General features: G+C 33.9%; 1 protein-coding gene across 1 annotated transcript; it reads right to left on the bottom strand.

The window, feature by feature from the left end:
* Positions 1-953: 953 nt before the first annotated feature.
* Positions 954-24,952, bottom strand: LOC128993463 (THO complex subunit 7 homolog). Its single transcript, XM_054417374.1, has 4 exons — positions 24,801-24,952; positions 12,959-13,082; positions 10,222-10,534; positions 954-1,454 (listed from the first exon to the last, which is right to left on the bottom strand). Exons 1-4 carry the CDS (start codon positions 24,808-24,810, stop codon positions 1,263-1,265), a joined length of 639 nt encoding a protein of 212 aa, XP_054273349.1. The 5' UTR covers positions 24,811-24,952; the 3' UTR covers positions 954-1,262.
* Positions 24,953-25,687: the final 735 nt, after the last annotated feature.

Genomic DNA, 25,687 nt, shown 5'->3' with positions numbered 1-25,687 from the left:
TAAACATAGTCTCTGAAGTGACTAATTTTATTCCGTCTGTCTAATAATGGATGGTAATTTCAAGAGGAAAATTAAAATTAAGATATAACCTAAAAATGTGTTTAAATATCTATCTATCGATCTATATATTAATAGGCAAGCATGTTTCTTCAAAACCTTTTTTCTCAGCTTGTGTGCATCGCAGGTGAAATGTACGCATGCTGTTAGAAAGATATTTTCCGTAGATGTGCAGAATCCCTTTAAAAATTAAAATAGGCTCAAAAATAAGCACAAAAAATTTATTTGAAATTTTAAAAAAATTTACTTGGGCTTTATGGGTTGCCATGCTGGTAACGAAATAACAACGAAATATAAACAGAAAATCAAAACAAAATGTAAGAAATAGAAATGTAAGAAAATAAAGAAGTCTGTACATTCAATATTTTTGGTCAAGTTTTCGACAACTGGCCGACCTCTAGTAATTATTAATCTTCAATTGACTGTAGTAGTAAAAGTAGTTAATAATTAGTGATTAGTGTACAAGTCTCGTTTTATTTAATCTAAAATAACATAATAAAAACCCAAATTTACCAACAACTAATTGATTATGCACTCAAATTCAAAATAAAATTAATGATAATGTACAAAAAAACTTACAATGTTCTAAAATTATAAAAAGTTGTTATATGAAAGTTTTTAGTTAAAATATTGTCAAAGATACAAACCACCGCTTAACACCAGCTGATTTATAAAAAAAAATTCTGCCCTCGTCTTTGCCTTGCCTGCAAACCACTATCTTGCTGGTATTATCTTGGTTTTTAAGTAGTTCATTTGAACTACTTATGAGACTAGTAGTGAAATAGCCTAGGCCTATACATGGTGAAATTTATATATCCAACAGAGGTTAGATAATTAGTGTTTCATGTGAAACATGCCGTTTCTTGTTAAACATGCTAAACTGAAAGGGCTGTTTGTGAATTTTAACTACTTTTAGGCTACACCAACTATAAGAGTACCGGTGAAAAAAATATTAAGATCAAAAATAATAAATATAAAACTAGTTTAGTACTTTAATACAACAAAGCATTAGGGAAAATTCGCTACAGTTCAAGATTGAGAGGTCGTCCATTTTATTCAAAGTCAATACACAAATTGTCTAGGCCTAAATCAAAACTTAAATAATAAAATCAAGTTTTAACAACACAACTACTGTAAAAATCATTAAGTACATAGTACTCAGCTTTTAGTGTCTTTCACAAAATCACAATCTCTCGGTAGAGCCACTATGACACCTCCATGGGATCACCATCTGATTTCATATTGAGAATGTCCATGTCCTCGTCATCAAAGACATCGAGGCTATCATTTGCTCCACTGGCGTCTAGCAGAGCCTCGAGTTGGTGGATAGAAGCAATCAACACATGGAACTGTTTCCGCCTAAGTTCCATCTGTTCGTTAAGTTTCTCGCTTTTCTCCTGTAAAACATATTCTGGAGTTAATATAACACTAAATATATTGTGTAATTATTAGTAATATCTTGGAATTGAAGCTCAATCTTGGAATATACAGAGTCTCACTGGCCATCAAATCAAATCAAATAAAATCAAAATATCATTTATTTCGCAAAAAACAGACATAACATAATATTATGATCACTGTACAAAAGTATTTACAATATTATTTGTTTTCCTAGGTTATATTTAATTTTCTATAAAAGCTTTTTAAATCAAGCGAAATTATCCCCCACAAAGGATAATTTAATTCTGTGAGTGGGAGAGAGTCGTTATATTATTAGAGATTTTTTTGAATTATGAAAAAAAGGAAATTAGAACACGTTAAAAGTTGAAAGTTTTAAGTTGCGCTGGAGGACTGAGCGAATGGTGCCCCCCACCCCCCCCCCCTACCCTACCCCCAAAAGATAACCTGCTACTGTACTTCCCAAGCACACCCAAGCTGACCCGAACCCACACACGCGCGCACACACCCACACACACACACATACACACTGCTGCACTCACTCCGACACCAACAGGCGGCTGGTAGCCCTAGGGCCGTCAATGCTCTGTCCCTGTGGCGCAGAATCGGGAACAGCTCACATACGTGCTTGCATACAATCGTTCTTTCACTCTATCAGCTGATGTGAGTGTAAATTTGTTGCCTGTAGGTTGATCATTGTCTGTAGGTTGAGATCAGTAAATTTTGAGCAGTTGATCTCCCAATGCTTTGTAGCCATAGGGTAATTTGTTTTTTGTATTTGACCAGTGGTTCAAAATAGTTTTCGCGTAAGTTGTAGGGCAGATTGTTGTAGATAGTGTGAGCAACATAGTAGCAATTTGTTGTAGAGTAGGTTCTATTTAGTCTCGGTAAATAAATTCCTCCACCTAGTGCATGTCTGGTTCTGTATTCGTGTGTTACTCTTTCAAAAATGTCATTCGAGTGTTTAAATATGTAAATAGTCATGGTTCGAATAAACAATTGTCTGATGTCGAGAACGTTCATTTCATTGAAGAGAGCATCCGAAGGGTAGCGCCGACTCCTGCCTAAGGCTGCTTTTATTATCGCTTTTTGGGTGATAATTAATGGCTTTAAAATATAACCATATGCACAGCCCCAGGCTATTATTCCTCCGTCAAGTAGGGACTGCACGTAAGCAAAATATGCAATTCTGATTTCTTCAAACTCCAAAATCTGCTGTAACTGGTTAAAAGCATAGATATATTTTCTTAGTTTATTATTTAGATATGATACGTGGTCTGCCCATGAAAGTTTAGAATCAATCATTATGCCAAGGTATTTATATTTTTTCACTCTATCTATCACTGGACAGTCACAATCCGAATCAAAGTTAGCACAAGAATGAATTTTCAACTCATTGATGAGTGTATCACCACGATTACTAAAAGCGATTGGCATGAATTTAGTTTTATCTACATTGAGTGTCAAAACATTTTGATCAAACCATTTTTTAATTTTTGAAATACCTCTTTCTGCGAGGTTGAGAACTGTCTCCCAGTCTTTACCTTCAAATAATACTAGAGTGTCATCTGCGAAGAGATAAAACTTCCCTTCAATGTCTATTTTAACTAGATTATTTATATATATTAGAAATAATAAAGGACCAAGGGTACTTCCTTGAACTACGCCATAGTCTACTTCAGCTAAATTGCTCTGAACTCCATTTATGACTACAAATTGTTTTCTATCTGAAAAATATGATTTAAACCATGCCAATGAAATGTTTTTTATTCCAATTAACTCCATTTTCTTTAATAGTATTGATCTGTCGACAGAGTCGAAGGCTTTAGCTTAGTGATGTAAAATACCCGGGTGTTTAAAACTCGGGGTAAATACCCTGGGTATTTACCCGGGTAAATACCCAAAATCCATAAATACCCGGGTATTTAGGGTATTTATGAAATCGATTGAAATTCATTTATATCTACCCCTAAATATGTTATAGTTATCATTACATGATAAATTAGGATAGTCTTTAACACCTTTTACAGTAACTTGAAGCTTTGCTAGTACCTTTTAATGATTTAGCACTTTTTTTTTAATCGGGTTTCGTGTCTTAAATCGAGTAACATCAGTTAAATTTAACTTACTAAAAAATAGTATATTAAAAAAGGCTTTCAATTTTTATCATTTTATATATTTATAACCAATTAAATAACATAAACAAAATTATTTGAATTTATAAATATACAGGAATTGTTGAAAGATTTATTGTGCTATAGATTCAAATGTTTTGTATCACAAGTTTATGAAATTAGTTTTTTTTATTTTGACACCATTGATACCAACAAAATATCTAGAACAAAATGAAAAAATAGAAAATATTATTAAATCCTGCCATCCTACAGATTGAATTTTAATTATTTTCTCAAGTTGTTTACACATAGCCACTACAAGGTTAAATTTTCCTTTTTTCTAAATAATAATTATTACTTTACAAATTCTTTTTCTTCACTTTCAATAAAATGAATTCATCTATCTATCATAGAAATTAAAAAATCATAAGTAGTCAGGACCAGTGCAACCATGCGACCAGGATATTTATGCCGATTAAGCTTCATGCTCAGACCTGGGTATTTATGACGATTATACCCAGAAGTAAAATGCTAGTAGTGACCATATGAAATTTTGTTTGACACATTTTATCATCATTTTACTATCCTTACAGGATAATAATTGCAAAAAAACATCTCAATCTTCTCTAACTTTAATACAAATTATAAATACCCAGTTTTTGGGTATCTACCCGGGCCTGGGGTAAATACCCAGGTAAATACCCAATTTATATTTACCTACCCACTGGGTATTTACCCGGCCCACATCACTAAGCTAAATCAAAAAATACCAGCACGACCTTGTTTCCTTTATTGACAGCTAAATTAATATCTTTGTTAACTTCAAACAAGGCGTCAGAGATATTCTTCGATTTCCTAAATCCAAATTGACGTGAAGTTAAAATGTTATAATGATTAAGGTAATTAGTTAACTGGTCTTTAATTATCTTTTCCAAAACCTTGGTAAATACACTCAGCAATGAGATCGGCCTAAAGTTCGAAGTCTTAGAGCAGTCTCCTGACTTGAATAGAGGAACAACCTTAGCGATTTTGTAGGCGTCGGGGTAAACTCCCCTCCGAATACTCATGTTAGTGATGTGTAAAAGTGGCTGTTTTATTGATTCCCAGTTGTCCTTGAGTAAATCAGCTGATACACAATCATACCCTGGAGCTGAGCCTCCTCTCAGTCTGGTGACGTAGCCGTACAGTTCATGTTCAGTAACAGTGTGCAGTGTGAGGACGGAGTCAACAGCATAGTCAGAATCGTGTGGACCACTCGAATCAATTCTAGCTGCCATGTTTGAACCAACTTGGGTAAAATAGACGTTGAATTCGTTGGCCACCAGTGGTCTTAAATCGTCGTCAGTGTTTGCGTATGGTTTGTTTAATGTGAATTGAGAAAGTGGGAAAATGTCGTGTTTAGTGCTTCTACCCGCCAATTCATTTAAAACCCCCCAAAACTTTTTCGGATTATCTTTATACCCCAAAATCTTTTCCCTATAATATTTATTTTTGGTTTCCCTAATATTTTTATTTAGTTCATTTTTTAATCTTTTGAAATTATCAATCAAAACTGTATTAATAGTCCACTGTCAAATGTACACCCGTGTCCTCCTTGATGAGGCAGGTGTGGGAGTAGTCTTAATCTCTTCGTTTGACCTTGGAGAAATACAATTTCGATGGTGGCACTCTTGAAAATGGTGCGTTTGAACGCTGAGGGTAAAAAACAAAATGGCCACCATTTATATTTTTAAAGTCAAATTCCATGAAAACCAGCTATTAAAACAAAATTTTGCAACACATTATTTAAAGTCCTTTTTATTACAAATAGAATGACACTTTATTTGCGAAAATCGGATAATAAATAAAAAAGTTATGTTACTTTTATTACTAATAGTAATTATCAAAATGGCAGTCATTTTGAAATCACAAATTTAAATTCCATAGAAACTAGTGACAAAAACATAATAAAAGTTACATAACTTTTTTATTTATTATCCGAGTTTCGCAAATAAAGTGTCGTTCGATTTGTAATAAAAAGGACTTTACATACTGCGTTTCAAAGTTTTGTTTTAATTGCTGGTTTTCATGAAATTTGACTTTAAAAAACTTTAATGGCCGCCATTTTGAAATTCGATGAGCCTGATCAAAGATTTTTTCGGAGAATGTTTATAGTTGTAGACTTAAAGTTTATACCAAGTTTCATAAAAATATCTCCAAGAGCTTATGAGTTATGAACTATTTTCAAAAAATACAAAATGGTGGATTACGGCTAAACTAAGCCGAAATCGAAAAAATGTTATACAACATTTTCGACTTATTTTTGAACATAGAATCTAAATCTGCATAGCCCGTTACGCTTTACAGAAACACCCTTTATTACTTTTTGAAATATTTAACTGTCCTGGGACATTACATCCACCCTAATTAATTTATTTATGAAAAATATAAAATTATGTTTTATGAAAGAATGGTGTATCCTACATAAAAACATTAACAATCTTTTTTGTGCAGATTTGAAATAGCTACATTTTGGTATCAACAATTCTTTCATAACTCTAACGGTTACTGATATAAGTAAGAAAAGTAGTTTGCGACGGCGGCCATTTTGTTTTTTACCCACAGCGTTCAAACGCACCATTTTCAAGAGTGCCACCATCGAAATTGTATTTCTCCAAGATCAACCGAAGAGATTAAGACTACTCCCACACCTGCCTCATTCAGGAGCACACGGGAGCCTGTATATGTACATTTGACAGGGGACTATAAAAGGTTGTTTTTTAATCTGTTTACTAAGTTTATCTCTTTCTCTAATTTTAATAACCAGGTCATGTGTGATCCATGGCTTTAATTTCCTGAGTTTAGAGTTTGGTTTTTTTAAAGTTTTTGTTGACATGCTAACAAGATCTTGAATTTTTGAAATCATGATATTTGAACATGTATTTGTGTCATTTGCCTGTACAATGTCTGTCCAGTCGCATTCTTTTATATGTGTACTCAGTTCCGTTTTGTCTATGTAGGTGTGAAGTTCCTGTAATGTATGTTCTGTTTTGTTGGAGAAGTTAATCTGTAGACAAACACTGTAATGGTCAGTTATCTCAGTCCTCGCAACAGCAGTTCGTAGTGCAGTAAAGTCGTGGTGACTTATAAAAATATGGTCAATGGATGTCTTACTATCGCCTACCTCTCTAGTCGGTACATTTATACCATTCATAAAACCATATTCATACAAGACATCCAAATAACGCTCTGTCTTGTTGTCAGTTTCCAGCAGATTCGCATTGATGTCACCTATTAAAAAATAGGTTTTTTGACTGTTTTTGTTTTCGTAGTATTTTTCGAGAGCGTAAGTAAAATTGTCCAAGTCACTGTCGTGAGTCCTGTACACAGATAGCAGATTACACCGCTTATCTTGATAAACAAAGTCTAAAGTCAACCCGTACACGTCGCCCAGCTCCAGTTCATTACATTCACACACATTCACTCTCTCACTCACATACATCAAAACCCCATCATTTTGATTTTTCCCTTTAGTAGTGCGAAACAGTTTATACCCCTCTAAATGCATCCCCTCCCCAACACCCCCATACCACGTTTCCCCCAGCGCAATAATATCAAACTTTAAAACTACCGATTGAAGCAAGATAAGAAGTAACTCAAAGTTTTTATTGTAACTTCGAATATTCATGAAGAAAATGTTTAAAAAGCTTTTACCTTTGCTAAAAGCTAACCCTATGTCATTTAAGTATTCTATTGTTGTACACTCAATTTGCCTGTAGCTGTCGCTAAAGACATTAATATCCTCCATGAAGTAAAAGTAAAATAGTTGTATACGAATTTAAGGTAAAAAAAGTATAAGATTGATTATTTTTCGAGAAAAACAAAACAAACAAAAACAACCCACTGTGCGGATCCTGCAGCCGCTACAATAACAAATTCTGTACTAAAGATGAATCATAATGAGAACTAAAACAATAATATTTCCCTCATTGCGAATCATAAAAAATCAATAACACTTGTGATTTTACATAGGCCTACAGATAATAAGAATGAGCAATAATTAAAATAATTCTACACATAAATCTTGTAATGTAACTAGAGTGGTTTTCAACACCCATTGTTTCTTCATAAAATATTTTATAGATTGCAAATTCTTATGTAGATATAACTGAGAAAACCTTGTCATTTGTACCAGAAGGTGTGTTAAAATAAAAAAGTTTCATAAAAATTTGTTACTCTTATACGAAACGGTTAATACATCTTTGTTATAATAAATGAAATATAAATAATTTTACTGATTAAATGTGATGAGGAAAATGTAATTACTTTTGCAAAATTAATAGGACTTATAAACTAACAACATTATAATAATTGAAAAACTAATGTGTTTCACTTCAATTATGGGTAACCAACACAATAAAGTACATTTTCACAAAAAATAATGCAAAAAATAAATGCATCGCTTTTTAAATATTCCGGTTCTGTAGTAGTTTCAAGAAATAATTTGAATACCAGATTTGATGGGCTATAGAGAAACGGATCTCATATTTAAAATTTGTATATTTTATTTATTTGTTTACATGTCAAACATAATAATGATGTCCAATATGTTGAATCTTAATGCTAGACATTTTTTTCCGATCCATTAATGCAGTGAATCTTGATTTTTTTTGTGGTGACCAACATCTTGAATATTTTTTGCAGCCCACCTCTTAAATAATTTTAATAATTAATATCTGTTAGGTACCACTACTGTATTTAGTTTTTAATAAAATGTTATTGTTACTATTATTAGGCCTATTGTTATTGTTATTTATTATTGTTATTGGTAACAATAAAAAGATATTAATGCAAACAAACTTTGCTAACATCCTAACATCTATCGATATTAAATATTGATAGCAAAGGAAGGATACCAGTGTACAGTATGATATGTCGTACTCGTAGTCAGTAGCAACTAGCAAGATTCATCCATCCCGGTCACAAGCTCTTAGAGTTGGTTCCTTTAAAGTTAGTTGTGCTGCATTTTTCTAGTATTTGTTAATTGTTTATGCCAATAAGTGTTTGTGCACAAGACCTAAAGCAACACAAATTAGCATTTCGCCATAGCCTACTCAGTTGGCCCTCGTACTCAATAAAAGAAAAGAAATGTTTGACAAGCCACTCACCTTTCCACAAAACCGAGTCAGATCTATCAATGGAGCTTAAATTGTACGTATATGGGCCATTCTTCAGAAAAGGACAGATTACGGTCACCAAGGAGTAATAAATAAAAATTAAGATAATAAATACACAATTTGTTGTTAAATATGTAGGTAAACATTTTTTTTATACTTAATGCAAAGAAGAAAAAAATCTAAGTGAAATTTAATGAACATTTTATGTCCACAGAAGGTGACATATCACTTCTGTGGACAGTCACCCCCTCTAGGTTTAGCTTAAGATTAGCTGATTTTACTAACAAATTTGAAATAAAAATTATTAAACCCAATTGCTGTTGGCTATCTAGACATTGAATATTAATAATTTGTTGTTTATTTTACTTTTCCTATTCTATTAAAGGTAAAAAAAAACAAAGAAACTCTGTCACCAAAGTCTGCATCACATCTGTGGACAGGCATAAATAGTTCAAAAAAAATCCACCAGGCAGCACTGGCCAACTTTTACAACTATTTTTTTACAGAGAAGAAGTAACCATCTTGAACATAGAATCAGTTTGGTTTTGTTCTGTTCAGTCATTAGTTGTGAGACTGTATGTGAAACTAGAGTTTTAATTGATCGTCGAGCTAACATAGTCACTTTCTGTTACCACATTTTAAAGGTAATTATGCATGTCAATTAAACCTAAGACACTAATTTACAGTAGTTTATGTGTTTCTCTACAAAAATAAGAGCAAATATTGTTCCTAACCTATTTGCTAGACTCTATGTTAGGCATAAAATGCTAAATCATCACTTCTGTGGACACGAGCAGTTACCCGGCGCGCGTTGCTGCGCTTAACAACTATTATTTTAAAATGACAATTAAACCTAATACACTAAATTACAGTAGTTTATGTGATTCTCTAGAGCAAACATTGTTCCTAACCTATTTTCTAGACTCTAGAAATAAAATGCTAAATCATCACTTCTGTGGACATCACTTCTGTGGACACCTAGCAGTTACCCGGCGCGCGTTGCTGCCCTTAACAACTACAGTATTATTTTAAATGGCCATTAATCCTAATACACTAATTTACAGTAGTTTATGTGTTTCTCTACAAAAATAAGAGCAAACATTGTTCCTAACCTATTTGCTAGAATCTATGTTTCTTTTTTAGGTTTATTTGTAAAATTTGCAGTTGTGATAGTCACTTCCGTGGACATGCTAGTTTTTAAATACTAAAAATTTGGTAAAGTTATTTTTATTTAGTGTGACCATTGCAATGGGTAAATATAAAAAAGGGTCATACATTAAAATATCTAAAAAAAATAAAAAAAAATTAAAAAAAAAATTTAAATTTGTCCTTTTCTGAAGAATGGCCCACATATGTTTGTAGTTTATTTTTGTATATATTTTTGTCTTTACACAATTCATGCAATCCTTTGGTCAACAATGAAGATAACAAGTATTACAAGAATGGCTAAGTATTGCCTAATATTGTTTATAGCTAATGACATTTAAGAAACTCACCTCAAGAGAATTAAGTTCCTTTTTCAGTTGAGACAATTTCTCATCGGTCTGTTTTCTGTCGGGCTGTTCGTTTATAACATTCGCAAGGACTTCATACTCTGCTCTGTTCTTACGAATTATCTTGGCCTTTTTGAATTCCAACTTCTTTTCTCCTATCTCTTGTTTTGCTCTTTCAATATCGTCACTTATCTGTTGTAATAGGTTCTCGTAGTTCTGCAGTTCTGCTGAGCTGGTTGTTGCCATAATCCGAGACTTTGTGAAAGTATATTCGCTTTGGGTAAGTTGTGAGAGGATCCTGTCCAGAGTGCTTTGACTGAAATGGAAATATTTGCATCATTCACAAGAAAGAAAAGTATAAACATTTATGAGTGAGTAAATTAAAACTAATCAGTGGCTTTACAGCTAGTATTTATAAAGTAGCAAAATAGAGCAAAATATTAAGTAATCGCCAAACTAAACTATTGAATTAGGCCTAAAATGGGATTTACAAAAAACTTCAATTCCTTAACTGAAATTTAATAGTGATGGATGGAATGTTTAGGAGATAAAGATAAGACATTCTTTTACAGACAAAGCATTTACTTGTTGGTAAGCCTGCTCTCTCACACATACATAATGTATCAGATTTAAGCCTAAAAATCTACATATTATTTTAAAATATTGGTTTTTAATTTCCGTGTCTGTTTGGCTCTACGCAACCGATTTTCATAATTTTGGCCTTGTAGGGTGATTACTGGAAAACTCATGTTTTTGACTTGAGTAGTATACAAGGAATATCGTTCGACGACGGACGGAAGTTGTTGCGCTGTGGAGGGGGAAGTGTGCAGTTTAAATTGTTGCCGAGATGTAGAACCTTGAGCATCGTAAATTTGTCATGCGAAGATATAACGCAAATTGTGAATCAGTCACTGACTCAGAGAGACTTTCGTGCACATTTTATCATTGCACGGCATGGTGCTATCCCTGATCGTAACACGATATTACGTTGGATACATAACGTTAACACAACTCTATCTTTGCTTAAAAAGAAACCTCCTGAACCGGCAAGGACAGTTAGTACCCCTGAGACAGTTCAGAGTCCTAGCCGCCCAATTCGGAAGCAGGCATCTGCTCTCGGACTTCATCCCACTATGAGAATGATTTTTGTCAAAGATCTTAAATTACATCCTTTCAGGCTGGCAGTATTTCATCAATTTTGAGTCAAGCATATAAGAGGCAACGTGTAAATTTTTGTAAAACAATCAGTGAAATTTTAGACAAAAATAACGAAGCAGTTAACCTTATGAGTGATGAAGCGCATTTCCACTTGGACGGAGCATTCAACAAACAGAATTTACGATTTTGATATGCAGAAAACCCTCAAAACGTAGCTGAGATACCTCTTCATAGCTTACATGTGACTGTGTGGTGTGCGGTTAGTGAAAATAGGATCTTTGTCCTTATTTTTTTAAGGTTCCAACAAGATGGGGCAACAGCTCATACAGCATAAGTTTGGAATTCCTTTGGCAAACATTCCCTACAAGAGTTATCTCACTTTTTGGTGATGTCACTTGGCCTTCTTGCTCACCGGATCTACAATTCCAGATTTCTTTATATTGGGATTTTTGAAATCTAGAGTTTACATAAAAAAACCACAAACAATACAGGAACTTAAAGAAGTTAGCTACTTAAGGAAATCAACACCATTCCTAGTGATGTGTTAGCAAAATCAGTAGCAAGTTTTAAGGAACGCCTTCAACACTGTATCCAAGCAGAAGGCACATTTTAATAAGGTCACTTAAGAGATGTAATTTTTAAACTCTAAATTGTAAATAATGTTATTCTGAAAATTGCATATTGTGTACACTGTTTTCCACTCATAAATATATTTTTTGCTCTGAATTGCCTGAGTATTCATTATTTGAAAAACATGCGTTTCTTGGTAAATCACCTTGTATTAATGGTATGCACCCTCAGATTTGCTATCAATCTTTATTACTCAACCAAAAAACATAAATATGATTTTTTGTTCAAATTCTTACTTTAATTGAAGATGCATTTCACCAGTTCTAATTACATTATCCTATATGTTTTTGTCTAAAAACCATCAGTGAAATGCCAGCTTTCATTTGAGCTAGGCATATTGATTATTGAGATCAGACGTACCTGAACCTTGATTCAACAATAATTTAATTATTTAAGCAATCAATGATACATAACTCCATTTTTATTTCAGTTATTTTAAATAGCTTAAAATGTTCCTAGAAATAAAGGCTTTCATTTGAGATATTAATCGAATCAGTTAAGTTGATACTGTATAACTCGATCAAAAAATATAAATTTGATTATTTCTCGGTTACTTATGGAACTTAATTTGAGATATATTACTCAATTCTAATTATGTTATCCTATACGTTTTGATCTAAGAACCTTCAGTGAAATACCTGCTTTCATGTGAGTTATTGATTATTAAGAGTTGTTCAACGTGTTTCACCTAGTTTATATTAATATAAAAACTACCTTAGTTTTTAATCAGCAATCAATCCAATGTGACTTTAGTCAAAACAATGTGACTTTAGTTAGAACAGAACAACTATCTTTATTATTTAAAAACCCAAACTGGTAGAGCTGACAAACTGGCACCAAATGAAACGGCAAAACCTTGGATTTAATTCCATCTTTAGATTTAATAGGTCCTATATTAAGATTCTGAAAACTTTGTCTAATAATTTGGAGAGAATGAGCTTCAAAAGTTTACCTATCGATGGGTGATTCATGAGTAGTACAACACCATTTGATAAAAGTCTTCAGAAGCATGTTGAGTCTTCGATCGTCACCAGTTCCATCTCCATCGATAAGAAGACGTCGCCTAATGACATCCTCTAAAAACACAAGTCTTTATTAGAGCCAGTTGTAGACACTTTAAATGAGTTAACTTACAATTAAATTAATAGCTACGGTAGCCAGACCATGAAAAATAATAGTGAAATATAGTTATATTCAGTGCTCGATTTGTAAAAAATGAGGTGTCGGAACTGTAACCTATTTAATGTTATCTGTACCTATTTATGCCAATTTTTTTAACTCCCTGAAAGAGAGGTACCGGAACTCCGTTATGCCGCGTTCCCCCGCAAATCAAGCATTGGTTGAAATGTTAGGGGTTGTCCATATATTATGTATTGCTTGAGGAGGGGGGGAGGGGTTTGGCTTACCATTTCGAGGAGGAGGTAGGGGGTTTTCAAGATCGTTACAGTAACGCACTTAAAATCTATTTTTTCCCTAAGTGCCAAAATAATAAAGTTATTTTATAAACAGTCTTTAAGGAAAAAATAGGCCTATTAATATTATCAGTTAGGCCCTAACACGATTTCTTATTGTTTATTATTGGTCTTGAACTGATATTCAATAAGTTCTAGTTCCAAAACTTCTAACCAACTCCTAGCTCTGATCTTTCATTCATAGAAGACATAAAAAATGGATTCTGTCACCATAGGTTCATAGGGAATACGATCGCAATAAGATATATCCGAATTTTGTACTGTCAATTTACCGTTATGTAAATTTATTTATTTTATTATTGTTCAGAAGTGCTGCAGTAAAAAAGACATAAGTTTAGAAGTGATTTAAAAGTTTAGTATCCAAATTGCTGGCGTTTAGATATCTTGTACCTATAAATAATCTGCAAAGTTTGTTATAAATTGTTTTTATTCGTAACATTATTAGTACTTCAAAACCATTTTAAAAACTTGTTTAGTCTTAAGCAGAAAATATAACATAGATTTTATATCCAACAACCTTGTTAAAGATAATATCTGACAGTGTTACGTTACAGGGGAAAGGGGGTCTAATTCTAAGGTTTGCAGTAGTGACTATGAGGCGCGCGGACGCAGCACACTGACCGTCTCTAAGGGAGACGTCGTGGCCCTTATCAGCGGACTTAACTTAACTTGCTTTATGCAGTGTCACTGGGGGGGGGGGGGGAATTATACATGTGAGAGTTAACAAAATTTAGATTAATAGGCCTAATGAGCTTAATAGCCTACCTACAAAAAATCAGCAAAACTGATTTAAGCTATGTTCCCAACAAAATAGGCTAAGTTACAAGTTAAAAAGGTAGGGGTGAGAGTGGGGTACATTTGATCATGGGGTAGATTTGATCAGCTTTGAAATTCCCGCCATTTTTAAATTTTGGGAGGGAAATTCAGAGCCAACTTATTGGCTAACCTGTAGCAAAGCTTTGTCAACTACTGTCCTCCATCTTGGATGCTTTTGTTGGTTGGGAGTGGGTTGCTCCTAAGTTTTCAACCTTAAAATTGTGATTTTCAATTCATACTTGCAAGAATATCAAGGACCAACCTGTATCAAAACTATATTATAGCCTACTGCATTCCACAGGTAACTATACACTATTTGCTTTATTTTGGTATGATTAACCTTAAGATAACTTGTTCTTAGAACTGGCTTAACCTGTTTTAGTTTAGTCATACTCTGTGGGGGGGGGGCACATTTGATCACCAAGACTGGGGCACATTTGATCAGTCGATCAAATGTACCCCCAACTTATATTTTTACTACGATGTGAAAATAATTATGAGAAATGGCTGTTTGACCTAGTTTTTAAGGCTTTTATGAGTAAATCCCCTTAAAAGGCCATATTAGGCCACTATTGGCCTTAAGACCAGACCTACAGAATTAGACCTAGAAGGCTTACTTGTATAAACAAAATAAAATAGGTTGTTAAACCTAGTTTTCTTTTTTCTTTTTCTAGTTTACCTACTTTAGACTTTGAGAGTAAATACACACAGGGGGCACCATCATTAGGCACACTATTGGCCAAGGGCTATATACCTATAGAATTAGACCTAAACCATTCTCTCTTCTTGCAGAATTAAAATTAATATGAACATAAGGTTAATTTAATTTATCAACTTAATCAAGTTAATCTTAATATAGATAAACTAAACTTTTGCCACCTTTGGAATAGCCTATGTAAGTTATGTAGGCTAGATGTGACACTGGTTATCATTAGGCCTGCACCTACATGTATGCATCAAAGACCTTTTGATTTTAGACCAATTATTTAAGCTAGGACTAACACAATTTCGCTGTTACTTGCTTGTGTACTGTATATTTAAGCTGTGGTATGATTTAAATCACTACTAGGCTAGAACAGGTTGTGTTTGTTTCAGATTCAACATGGTCCGTAATTATGTTAAAAAAAAAACTCATCCAGAAGTCAATGAAAGGGAAGTAGAAGCCGCTCTCATTGATATAGTTCAAAATAAAATGCCAATACGGCAAGCTGCTTCCGTGCATGGCCTAAATTATGCCACTTTGTACTACAGGCTTCAAAAGCAAAAAGCCATTATACCTTCAGAACAGACACCTTCAGAAGTGAATGAAGTAGGCGAAGATTCAAGACCTGAAGTTCCGGTAAAGCCAGTTTCTAAATACCAGTCTAAGTACACAGCCAATCAAGTTTTTACTGAAGATGAAGAACAGTTGCTAAAAGATTACATCTTAAAATGTTCAAGTTTAAACTACGGATTAACATATAAATTGATTAGAAAAACATCATATGAATATGCTGCTCATTTAGGTGACTGTCCAAGAAAATGGGAAGAAAAACAAATGGCAGGAATTGACTGGTTAAGATCGTTTATGAAACGCCACAATAAACTTAGTCTTAGGGCCGGTTGCTGAGCTCCGGATCTATAAGTTCTGGACTTATTGAGTCCAGGACTCAAATAAGCTCTCGGATCTAAATCGTCTTGCTGAGTTGCAGATCTATCTCTGAAACTCCAGGATCTATAAGTCCTGGACCTATTTGAGTCCAGAACATAAAGCAATAAAAATTGAGGGAATCGTAGAGTATTTGGCGTTGTGATGTTGGCAGTGGGTGATAGCCGGCCGTGCCGTGCCGTCTGCTCCCCACCTCGTAAACTAGAGATTAGTATAATGTTAATGTTAACTGTTATTATAATCATTACTATCCTACATTATCATTCTTGTTTGGTTTAGGTGTATTTAAAAATATATGTATGATAAGGTCATGTTAAAAATTTTTGAGTTAAAAGTAAAAACAACTTGTTTGTTGTTTTTGAATTGCTTTTATATTTAACATTTTTAAATGGTTCATTATTTTGACATGCAGTATAGGCTAAAATGTATTTCAAAATCATTCATTTGTAATTTTGGTTGTGAATAAAGTAAGTTGAAATACATTTTTATAAAAAATAAAATAAAGATAAATAGTGTTGTACAAACTGCGTCAATAATTACTTAAACAAAGAGAACGAAAAATGACATTTTATGTTGTTATCTTCATATCCATTTTAGGAGTGTTGTGTCATCTTTATGCATGATTTTATACTTCATAAGTTGTTTTATATTTTATAGGTTTTTATAAGATGATTGTTTTCAATTAAAGTAATACCAATTTATAATTAACGACAGTCCTCTCTTCTGAAAAATGTGTACCAAAGGTCAATGACGTAAAATATCAAGATGAAGTTTGATATATTCGAACAATCTTACATACCCCCATATAATAAATCCCCCTGAATAATTTTTGAACGCTGCATATATCCAAACGAGCATCGATACACGTTACTAGGGAAATATAAAGTACTTTTTGGGTGTATTTTGAATTTCACCCCCACCGCCCAAGTAGGGGTTGCTGGGGATAAATTAAAATTTTTAAACGACAATCCTTATCAAGTAGCACATAGTTTTAAGGAGTTTTAATAAAGGAAATTAATTAATGCCACAAATTTGAATTTGACACGACAAATAAAAAAAAGTTATGGTAAGAAATGTTAGACGTTAATTTAACTTTACATTCCTTCACGTTTATTTTTTTATAAATAACCTTCAGTTCACGTGAGGGTGATGTCACGTTCATCACCCTACCCCAAATACGGGTTGCCGGTGGTGTTTTGATTTTTTAATACCAGCCCCTATTTGGTATTTCAAATTCAAATATATATTTAAAGTCAAGTTAAAAGGTGCATTACATTACCCTGGTCACGTGTACTGAAGAGTATTTGAAAATTCAAAGTCATGAAAAAAGATAATAAAAGTGATGGAATTAATTAACATCTAACACATTTCTTGCCACAACTTTTAAAAAATTTGTTGTATCAAAGTTGAATTTGCAGCATTAATTTCCTTTTTTAAAGTTCTTTTCTTTTCTTAAAGTTAAAACGGTGTGCTACTTGATACGGGTTGCCTTTAAGAAAACTTAAGTTACCCCTAGCAACCCCTATTTGGGGGTGGGGGGTGAATTTCAAAATACCACCAAAAGATACTTTTCATTGCCCTAGTAACGTGTATCGAAGCTCGTTTGAATATATGCAGCCGTTCAAAAATTAACCAGGGGAGTATTATAGGAACCCGGTATATACATTTTACATAATAGGTACGAAGCGCCATCGACATTGTTTAACACCCCAGGAAACATGCCTGCTTTCGTCCTATTCCCCTTCAGGAAATTTAAATTATGCCCTTCATATCTTGCATATTACCTTTGGTACCTTATGGATAACTCTACAAGCAGTAGACTCTGACACAATGGAGAAGATCTCCAGTTTCCCTGTAAAAAGTCACGTCAGGAAAAAAAATTTCGGAATGCTGTGTGGAGCTCTTTTATTATAAACCCTTATTCCTGGAGACAGTAAACGTAATATATTTTGAAAGATGAAATCATCCTGAAACTCTTCTTCAGGTAACACGAACAATGGGTTAAGTGCACGACCAAGATGTCTTGACTTGGTCTACGTTGTGGTGCTTTAAATACCCCCGCCGCAGCAAACCTGCCGTCTAAGCGAATTTCCATTTGGCTGAATTGATTTTCAATCGATCTATTTAAATAACATTAGGTTTAACGAGTACCTAGGTTTGCTGCTACAAGGAAACTAATAAAGTGTGTGTTTTAAGTAAAATAATTATTGCTTAGTAGAAAATGAATATATTTGCCAAGTTTGATCAAAAGATATCCATAAACACGCAAACTACAACATTTTACAATATTCTCCATAAGAATAAAATGGGAATTTTAAATTTACAATTTTTTTAGTTTTCTCCGTAACCAATAACCGTACACAAACACTTTGATATACTGAATTTTTTGTTTTTTAAGCTCTTTAAGAAGGTTTAGAGAAAAATTGGGAAATTTTGTGTTTTGTGGTTCAAATTGAGAAAAACAAATTTTTACCCCATAAAACCCTGTTCCCATGGTCCGATCATGCTGGATCGCAAACTCATTCAAGTTTATCCCGCCTTACACCCTCAAACCAAATTTCATCAAAATCTGATAAAAATTACTCAAGTTATCGTGTTCACGGACACACATATATATAAATCTATATATATATACATATATAAAAATTTGAACGAATGGTGTTTTTGGCCTCTGGGGACATCAAAATGAAAAAGTAAATCGGTCCCGGGCCTAAGTCTTACCATGAGACCTACGGTAATAGCTACTTCCCTATAGGGAAATTCGCTAAAATGGCAAAAATCCAAATTATTTTATGATAACGATGCGCACAAACCGACTTCAAAACCAAAACTGAGGCGTTTATACTCGGTTAAGTCTAGGATCTAGTTTTAAATCCTGCCCCTGGCGAGGATCTAAAATCGTAGTGTTTTAAGTTCTGGACTTAACGGATTTTGCTGGATCCTTGTCTCAGCAAGAGACGAGAATCTAAATTAAGTTCTGGACTTATAGGTCTTTGACTCAGCAAGTCAATTTTTAAACTCCAGAGTCTAACCAGCCAAATAAACTCCGGAGTCTAATAAGTTCTGGACTTCGCTAACGCCCTATCTCAGCAAGCCATTTCTTAGACTCCAGAGTCTAAAGCCGGTTTAAGTCTAGAACTTAGCTAAATCCCGAGCTCAGCAACCGGCCCTTAGAAAACCAGAAAACACAAGTATTGCACGAACAACAGGTTTTAACAAATTAAATGTAGATACATTTCAAGCTAACTTAAAAGAAGTCTTAGAAAAATACAAATTTACTCCAGACAAAATTTACAATTGCGATGAGACGGGTATACCCACTGTGGTTCAAGCACCCAATGTAGTTGCGATAAAAGGATCTAAACAAGTTGGGCAAGCTGTTTCAACTGAGAGGGGAAGCATGATAACAATGTGTGCCATTATTAACGCAGCTGGAAACACCATTCCCCCAGTTTTTTGTGTTTCCGAGAGCCAGATTCCATGAATCTTTGATGACAGGATCTGTAACCGGTAGTATTGGACTTGCCAACAGTCCTCAAAGCGGGTGGATGACATCCATTCTTTTCTACAAAGTTCTCGAACACATCCAGAGGCACACAAGCTGCACTAAAGAATCACCAATACTGTTGATCATGGATAACCATGAATCACACTGCTCATTAGGTATGCTAGAGACAATGGCATAGTAATTTTGACTTTGCCTCCACACTGCAGCCATTGTTTGCAGCCGCTAGATGTAACCGTTTTAGGGCCATTCAAGAGGGCACTATCAGTGACTCAAAATGACTGGTTGGTTAGCCACCCAGGTCAGAAAATTGTTATTAGTGAATTGACAGGTTTGTGCTCTCAAGCTTATGACCAATCATTTACCAGAAAAAACATCATTTCAGGGATCAAACAGTGTGGGATATGGCCTTATTCTTCGAGTGTGTTTTCCGAAGATGAATTTGCATGTGCTCCAGTCAATGAAGAAACAAGTCAATATGTTGACAAAGCAACTAATGAAACCCAACTTGTAAAACAAACAATTGGTCTGATAGATAGTCCTACTACAATCTCAGTTGAAGTAGCATCACCTTCTTGCAGCTTCACCCAAAATCAGTCCAAATCCCCTGGCCCAGAAGTTGTTAGGCCCCTTCCCACTATAGTCAAAAGTGGTAAAAAGGGACGTGGTGGAAAACAACCTGGAAAATCCCGAATCTTGACAGCAACGCCAGAAAAAAACCGGATCGAACAAGCAATTTTAGAAAAACAAGAACGAGAAAGAAAGAAAATGGAACGTAAATTAGAGAGAGAAGTTAAAGCAAAGAAAAAGCTTGAAATATCATCAAAGCCTAAACCACGGCCAAAAAAGCCCAAGTGAATCCTTTGCCAGATTCAAGTGATTCAGACTGCGAGTCTGTTCCTGATTATATGGAAAGTGATGACTCGCCATATAATGAATCATTTTCTGATTTGAATTCAGACTCAAGCTATCCTGAACCTGAAACTAACTTTCCCAAAATCAATCCGATTTTGGAGAAAAATTATGCTATATTTTATGACATCAACTGGTACTTAGGCAGAGTGATAGATTTTCCAGATGAAGGCGTAACAAAAGTTAAGTTTTTGAAAATGGGACTGGGAGATGCCTATGATTGGCCTAAAAATGATGATATCCAGATCATCAAAAATAAATTTATATTTTATAGCCCCGTCAATCTCATCGGAAATGGACCCTTCTTTATTGATGACAGATGTAGACGCCGTATTAGCAACAAATACAAGCAGCTGAAGAAAGATTAATCATTTTTTTGTGGAGAAAGGAAACAGATCCATTAGATAAAGGACATATTGAACAAAACATAAATTTTGTCAATTTTGACATTTTCTTTTTGAATTATTATGTGAAATAAAATGTATGCTTAAAGTAAAAGCCCTTAATAATACCAAATTTAAAAATTTATACGTAGTTTTTATTTATTAAAACCCTTAAAATACCGTTTTTTATATCTTGATCAAATGTACCCCGGGGCTGATCAAATGTACCCTACATTGGGGTGTACATTTGATCAACATGCATAAGTTTTTTTAAATATTTTTTAAAATTAATAATTTCTAACATTTTCTATTAATAAGACCAAAGTAATTTACCCAAAGATATGAAATGTCCGTTAGTATATTTGATTAGTAAAAAATGTCATAATTAAAAAATACCTACAAAAATAAAAGTTTAAAAGTTGATCAAATCTACCCCACTAAGCCGGTGGGCCTATTGTCCTGATGCCACTTAAGTTATTTTAGAGGTTTTTTTATCGGTGACAAAAAATACTACATAATTGAATAGAACATAGCCTTTAGGCTAATTGACAGCCTACTGTCCAAATTTGACATGATAACGATCAGCGGCCTTTGAGTTCTGCCTCGCAGAAGGCAGCGAAGTCGGCGAGGATTGAGTTGAATGGGTTGCCGCCGCTAGCTGCCACATGTACTCCCCCAAGTAGGTATACAGCGTGCTGCAGCAGTTATGTTAGGATAAGTTATCATAAATATGTTTGTAAGACGAAAGTCAATTTAAAGTCATTTTGTTAGGAATCAAACAAAACCAGATGAGTTATCACTCAGGACACTGGCCCAGATACAAACGCGGTGACAGGTGATGTGCACGCTCAACGACATGACCTTGGCCGACTTGGAGAGGATTTGGTGGGCGAAAGTATGACTCATCTGGTATCGTTCGATACATAACGAAACGAGGAAAGTCCTTTAAACATATTTATGATAAGCCAACCTAACATAACTTAACCACCACAGCGAGCTGTAATAAGGGAGGCCTCCGGATTATACCAAAGTAGCTTATTGTTAAAAAAACATCATAGGCATAATGAAAATTACCGGTATATTAAGGTAGGCCTACACCAAAAAGGTATTGGTATTTTCAGTTGTATTAAGATAACCAAGTTAACTTGGTACTACTTCTTTTCTTTAGATTAATTTCATATGATTATTTCGATCATAGATCGTACTAGAGTACCTAACTAAGTAATGTGTGTGAAAATTTTTGAAAAGGAGGCAAGAATTTAACCCTTTCTGGCATAACTAAAAAAAACCACCGCAGCAAACCTGCAGACTAAACAAATTACTACTAGGCCTACGCAAGCATTTATGAAATGCAGAAATACTATTTTGAAATGTTTTTTGGGTACAGTTTCTTAACTGGGCTACCTATGCTAATATTGATTGAATGTATCGAGTTGAAAATATTGATTAATAATCGATATTTTTCAATATCTCTATTATAAAATTAAACTATTTTAACCTAACCTAACCAACCTAACTTGCTGATGGTGAAAAAATCGCATAAAGGTTTACTAATCGAATCGATAGTTTCAATCGATATTAGCATAGCCCAGTTAAGGGGTACAGTTTCTTAACTGGGCTATGCTCACATCGGTATTTGTTTACTTTAGGGGCTTCTAACGAATTTTGAAAAAAATGTGTTTTTCTCATTATTTGGCCTATTTTGAACACTTTAAATTTGGCACTTTTGGGGCAAACACCTATTTCACCCTGAAAATCGCGTTTGAAAATTGCAAAAAGTGCTAAAAATTTGCGTAGTTTTTTTACTGTTAATGTGTTTTTACTACTACTAAGGACCTACAGAACTAAATATAATCCAACCTCACTTTATCTAATCTAACCCAACCTAACCTAACTTAACCTAACCTAACCCAACCGTAACTTACCTAACCAATGCTTAGGTTAGCAATATGCCGAAAATAGCGGATTATTAGTTAAACAAAGGTTAGGTTACGTTAGGTTAGGTTAGTTAAGGTTAGGTAAAGTATGGCTAGTTATTAAGTTATTATTTATACCAATTAGCCTAAAATCACCTTAATATTTTAAATCTAACCTATCCTAACCTAACTTAACCTTACGTATTCTAACCTAACTATATTTAAACTAACCTAACCTAACCTAACTTAACCTAACCTAACCCAATCCTACCTAACCTAACCCAACCCTACCTAACCAATGCTTAGGTTAGCAATATGCCAAAAATAGCGGATTTTTAGTTAAACCAAGGTTAGGTTAGGTTAGGTTAGGTTAGTTTAAATATACATCTGCTTATTACTACAATAATAAAAACACATTTAAAGAAAGGCAAGAGGGGGGAAACCTGATTTTCTAAGTAAAAATGGCAATTGCAGAAAAATGTTCGCGATTTTCAAACGCGATTTTCAGGGTGAAATAGGCGTTTGCCCCAAAAGTGTCAAATGTAAAAAGTGTTCAAAATAGGCCAAATAATAGTGATGTAAAATACCCGGGTATTTAAAACTCGGGGTAAATACCCTGGGTATTTACCCGGGTAAATACCCAAAATCCATAAATACCCGGGTATTTTGGGTATTTATGAAATCGATTGAAATTCATATATATTTACCCCTAAATATGTTATTGTTATCAGTACATGATAAATTAGGATAGTCTATAACACCTTTTACAGTAAGCTTTGCTAGTAGGCTACCTTTTATTTTATGATTTAGCACTTTTTTAAATAATACATAAAGTTTCTAAATAAGCATGGGGTTTCGTGTCTTAAATCGAGTAACATCAGTTAAATTTAACTTACTAAAAAATAGTATATTAAAAAAGGCTGTGGCTATTTCAATTTTTATCATTGAGAATGCTAGATAGAGAATGCTAGAAACTAAACACTCCCTATGAAATGAAATCAAGACAACACCTCATCAGAGAAATAGTGAACCTAAACCTACTTTTACTGTTATTAAATTATGATAGTTAAAATTTTTATTGTATAAATGGCTTGGAAGGCTAGACAGACCTAAGGCCTGATTGACATAGGCAGAATGGCAGAATACTAAAAGTACCTAATTAAACTTTTCTGTGTTACCACTTAGTTGGAAACAATAATATAGGCCCATTTGGATAAACCTACTAAAAAAATGTATCTCCTTTTTGAATGATTTATTGTGCTATAGAATCAAATGTTTTGTATCACAAGTTTATGAAATTAGTTTTTTTTTTTTTTTTATACCACTGATACCAACAAAAGATCTAGAACAAAAATACCTATTAATAGGCCTAAAACCTGCCATCCTACAGATTGAATTTTAATTATTTTCCTAAGTTGTTGAAACATAGGCCACTACCGGTACTAGGTTAAATTTTCCTGTTTTTCTAAATAATAATTATTACTTTGCAAATTATTTTTCTTCACTTTCAATAAAATAAATTTATCTATCTATCATAGAAAATAAAAAATCATAAGTAGTCAGGACCAGTGCAACCATGCGACCTGGGTATTTATGGTGATTATACCCAGAAGTAAAGTGCTAGTAGTGACCATATGAAATTTTGTTTAACACATTTTATCATCATTTTACTATCCTTACAGGGTAATAATTCCAAAAAAAATCTCAATCTTCTCTAACTTTAATAAAAATTATAAATACCCAGTTTTTGGGTATTTACCCGGGCCTGGGGTAAATACCCGGGTAAAAACCCAATTTATATTTACCTACCCACTGGGTATTTACCCGGCCCACATCACTACCAAATAATGAGAAAAAAACATTTTTTTCAAAATTCGTTAGAAGTCCCTAAAGTAAACAAATACCAATTAAACTATTATAACCTAACCTAACCAACCAAACTTGCTGACGGTGAAAAAATCTCATGAAGGTTTACTAATCGAATCGATGGTCTCAATCGATATTAGCATAGCCCAGTTAAGAAACTGTACCCCAGTTAAGAAACTGTATCCTGTTTTTTTCCTGGATTGTAACTTAATGCCTATCCTGGAAATAGGGTAACCACTAGGCCTAGGCCTAAGCTTAATCGGTTTTAAAACTTACCATCAGTCATTATGAATTATTCTGTTGGATATTCCACGTGGATATGAAATGCCTTATTTATTTTTTTAACTTCAAACGTGGTCCTGAAATTTTGACTTGCAGATATTAAACAGTAAAACACTATGAATGATAGGATACGCTCGGCCTAAACTACAACATAACCAATATAAATAGACAGCCACAACACAACAACACAACCAACCACACTCCACTCCAGTCTCCCGGTAGGGCACACGGGAGGGACTAAGGCTAACATATCTTGTAGTGTCAGCGTTCGCCGCTAGAACTGCTAAGTTGAAAAAATTTTGAATAATTTATTTTTTATTTTTAGTTATAAAATTAACTTTTTAATTATAAAATTTTGTTTTAAAATTATAAAATTAATTTTTAATTTTTAAAATTAAACTGTCATAACATAACCTAACCAACCAGACTTGCTGATAATATAAAAACTGTATAAGAAAAAAATCTAATTAATGATTACTTATAATTTTTAATTAATTATAAAATTAATTTTAAAATTTAGTATTATAAAATTAAACTGTCATAACCTAACCTAACCAACCAAACTTGCTGATATGAAAAATTTGTTGACAAAAAGTTAGGGCTGCCAGCGGGATTCGAACCCGGGACCTCCTGTATACCAATCCGAAACGCTATCTACTATGCCACGAAAGCCGCTGAAATTACATCTTTTCGTTATGGTAATCGTGTTGCCTCAAGAGAAGACATTAGCCACTAGAGGTATGACGTCACTACACCTTTAGCCTTAGTCCCTCCCGTGTGCCCATTCCTCCAGTCTCCAGTCACTCCACTCCCACTGCCACTTCACTTGAGTACTTACAGACAGTCCAGACTCCAGTCCAGTCCAGTCCAGAGAGAGGGAA

The sequence above is a fragment of the Macrosteles quadrilineatus genome, unplaced genomic scaffold (genome assembly GCF_028750875.1).
Source record: "Macrosteles quadrilineatus isolate MER2022 unplaced genomic scaffold, UCM_ALF_1.0 Scaffold_4__1_contigs__length_99947679, whole genome shotgun sequence".
NCBI lineage: Eukaryota > Metazoa > Arthropoda > Insecta > Hemiptera > Cicadellidae > Macrosteles > Macrosteles quadrilineatus.
This window is presented reverse-complemented; position numbering and strand designations above follow the sequence as displayed.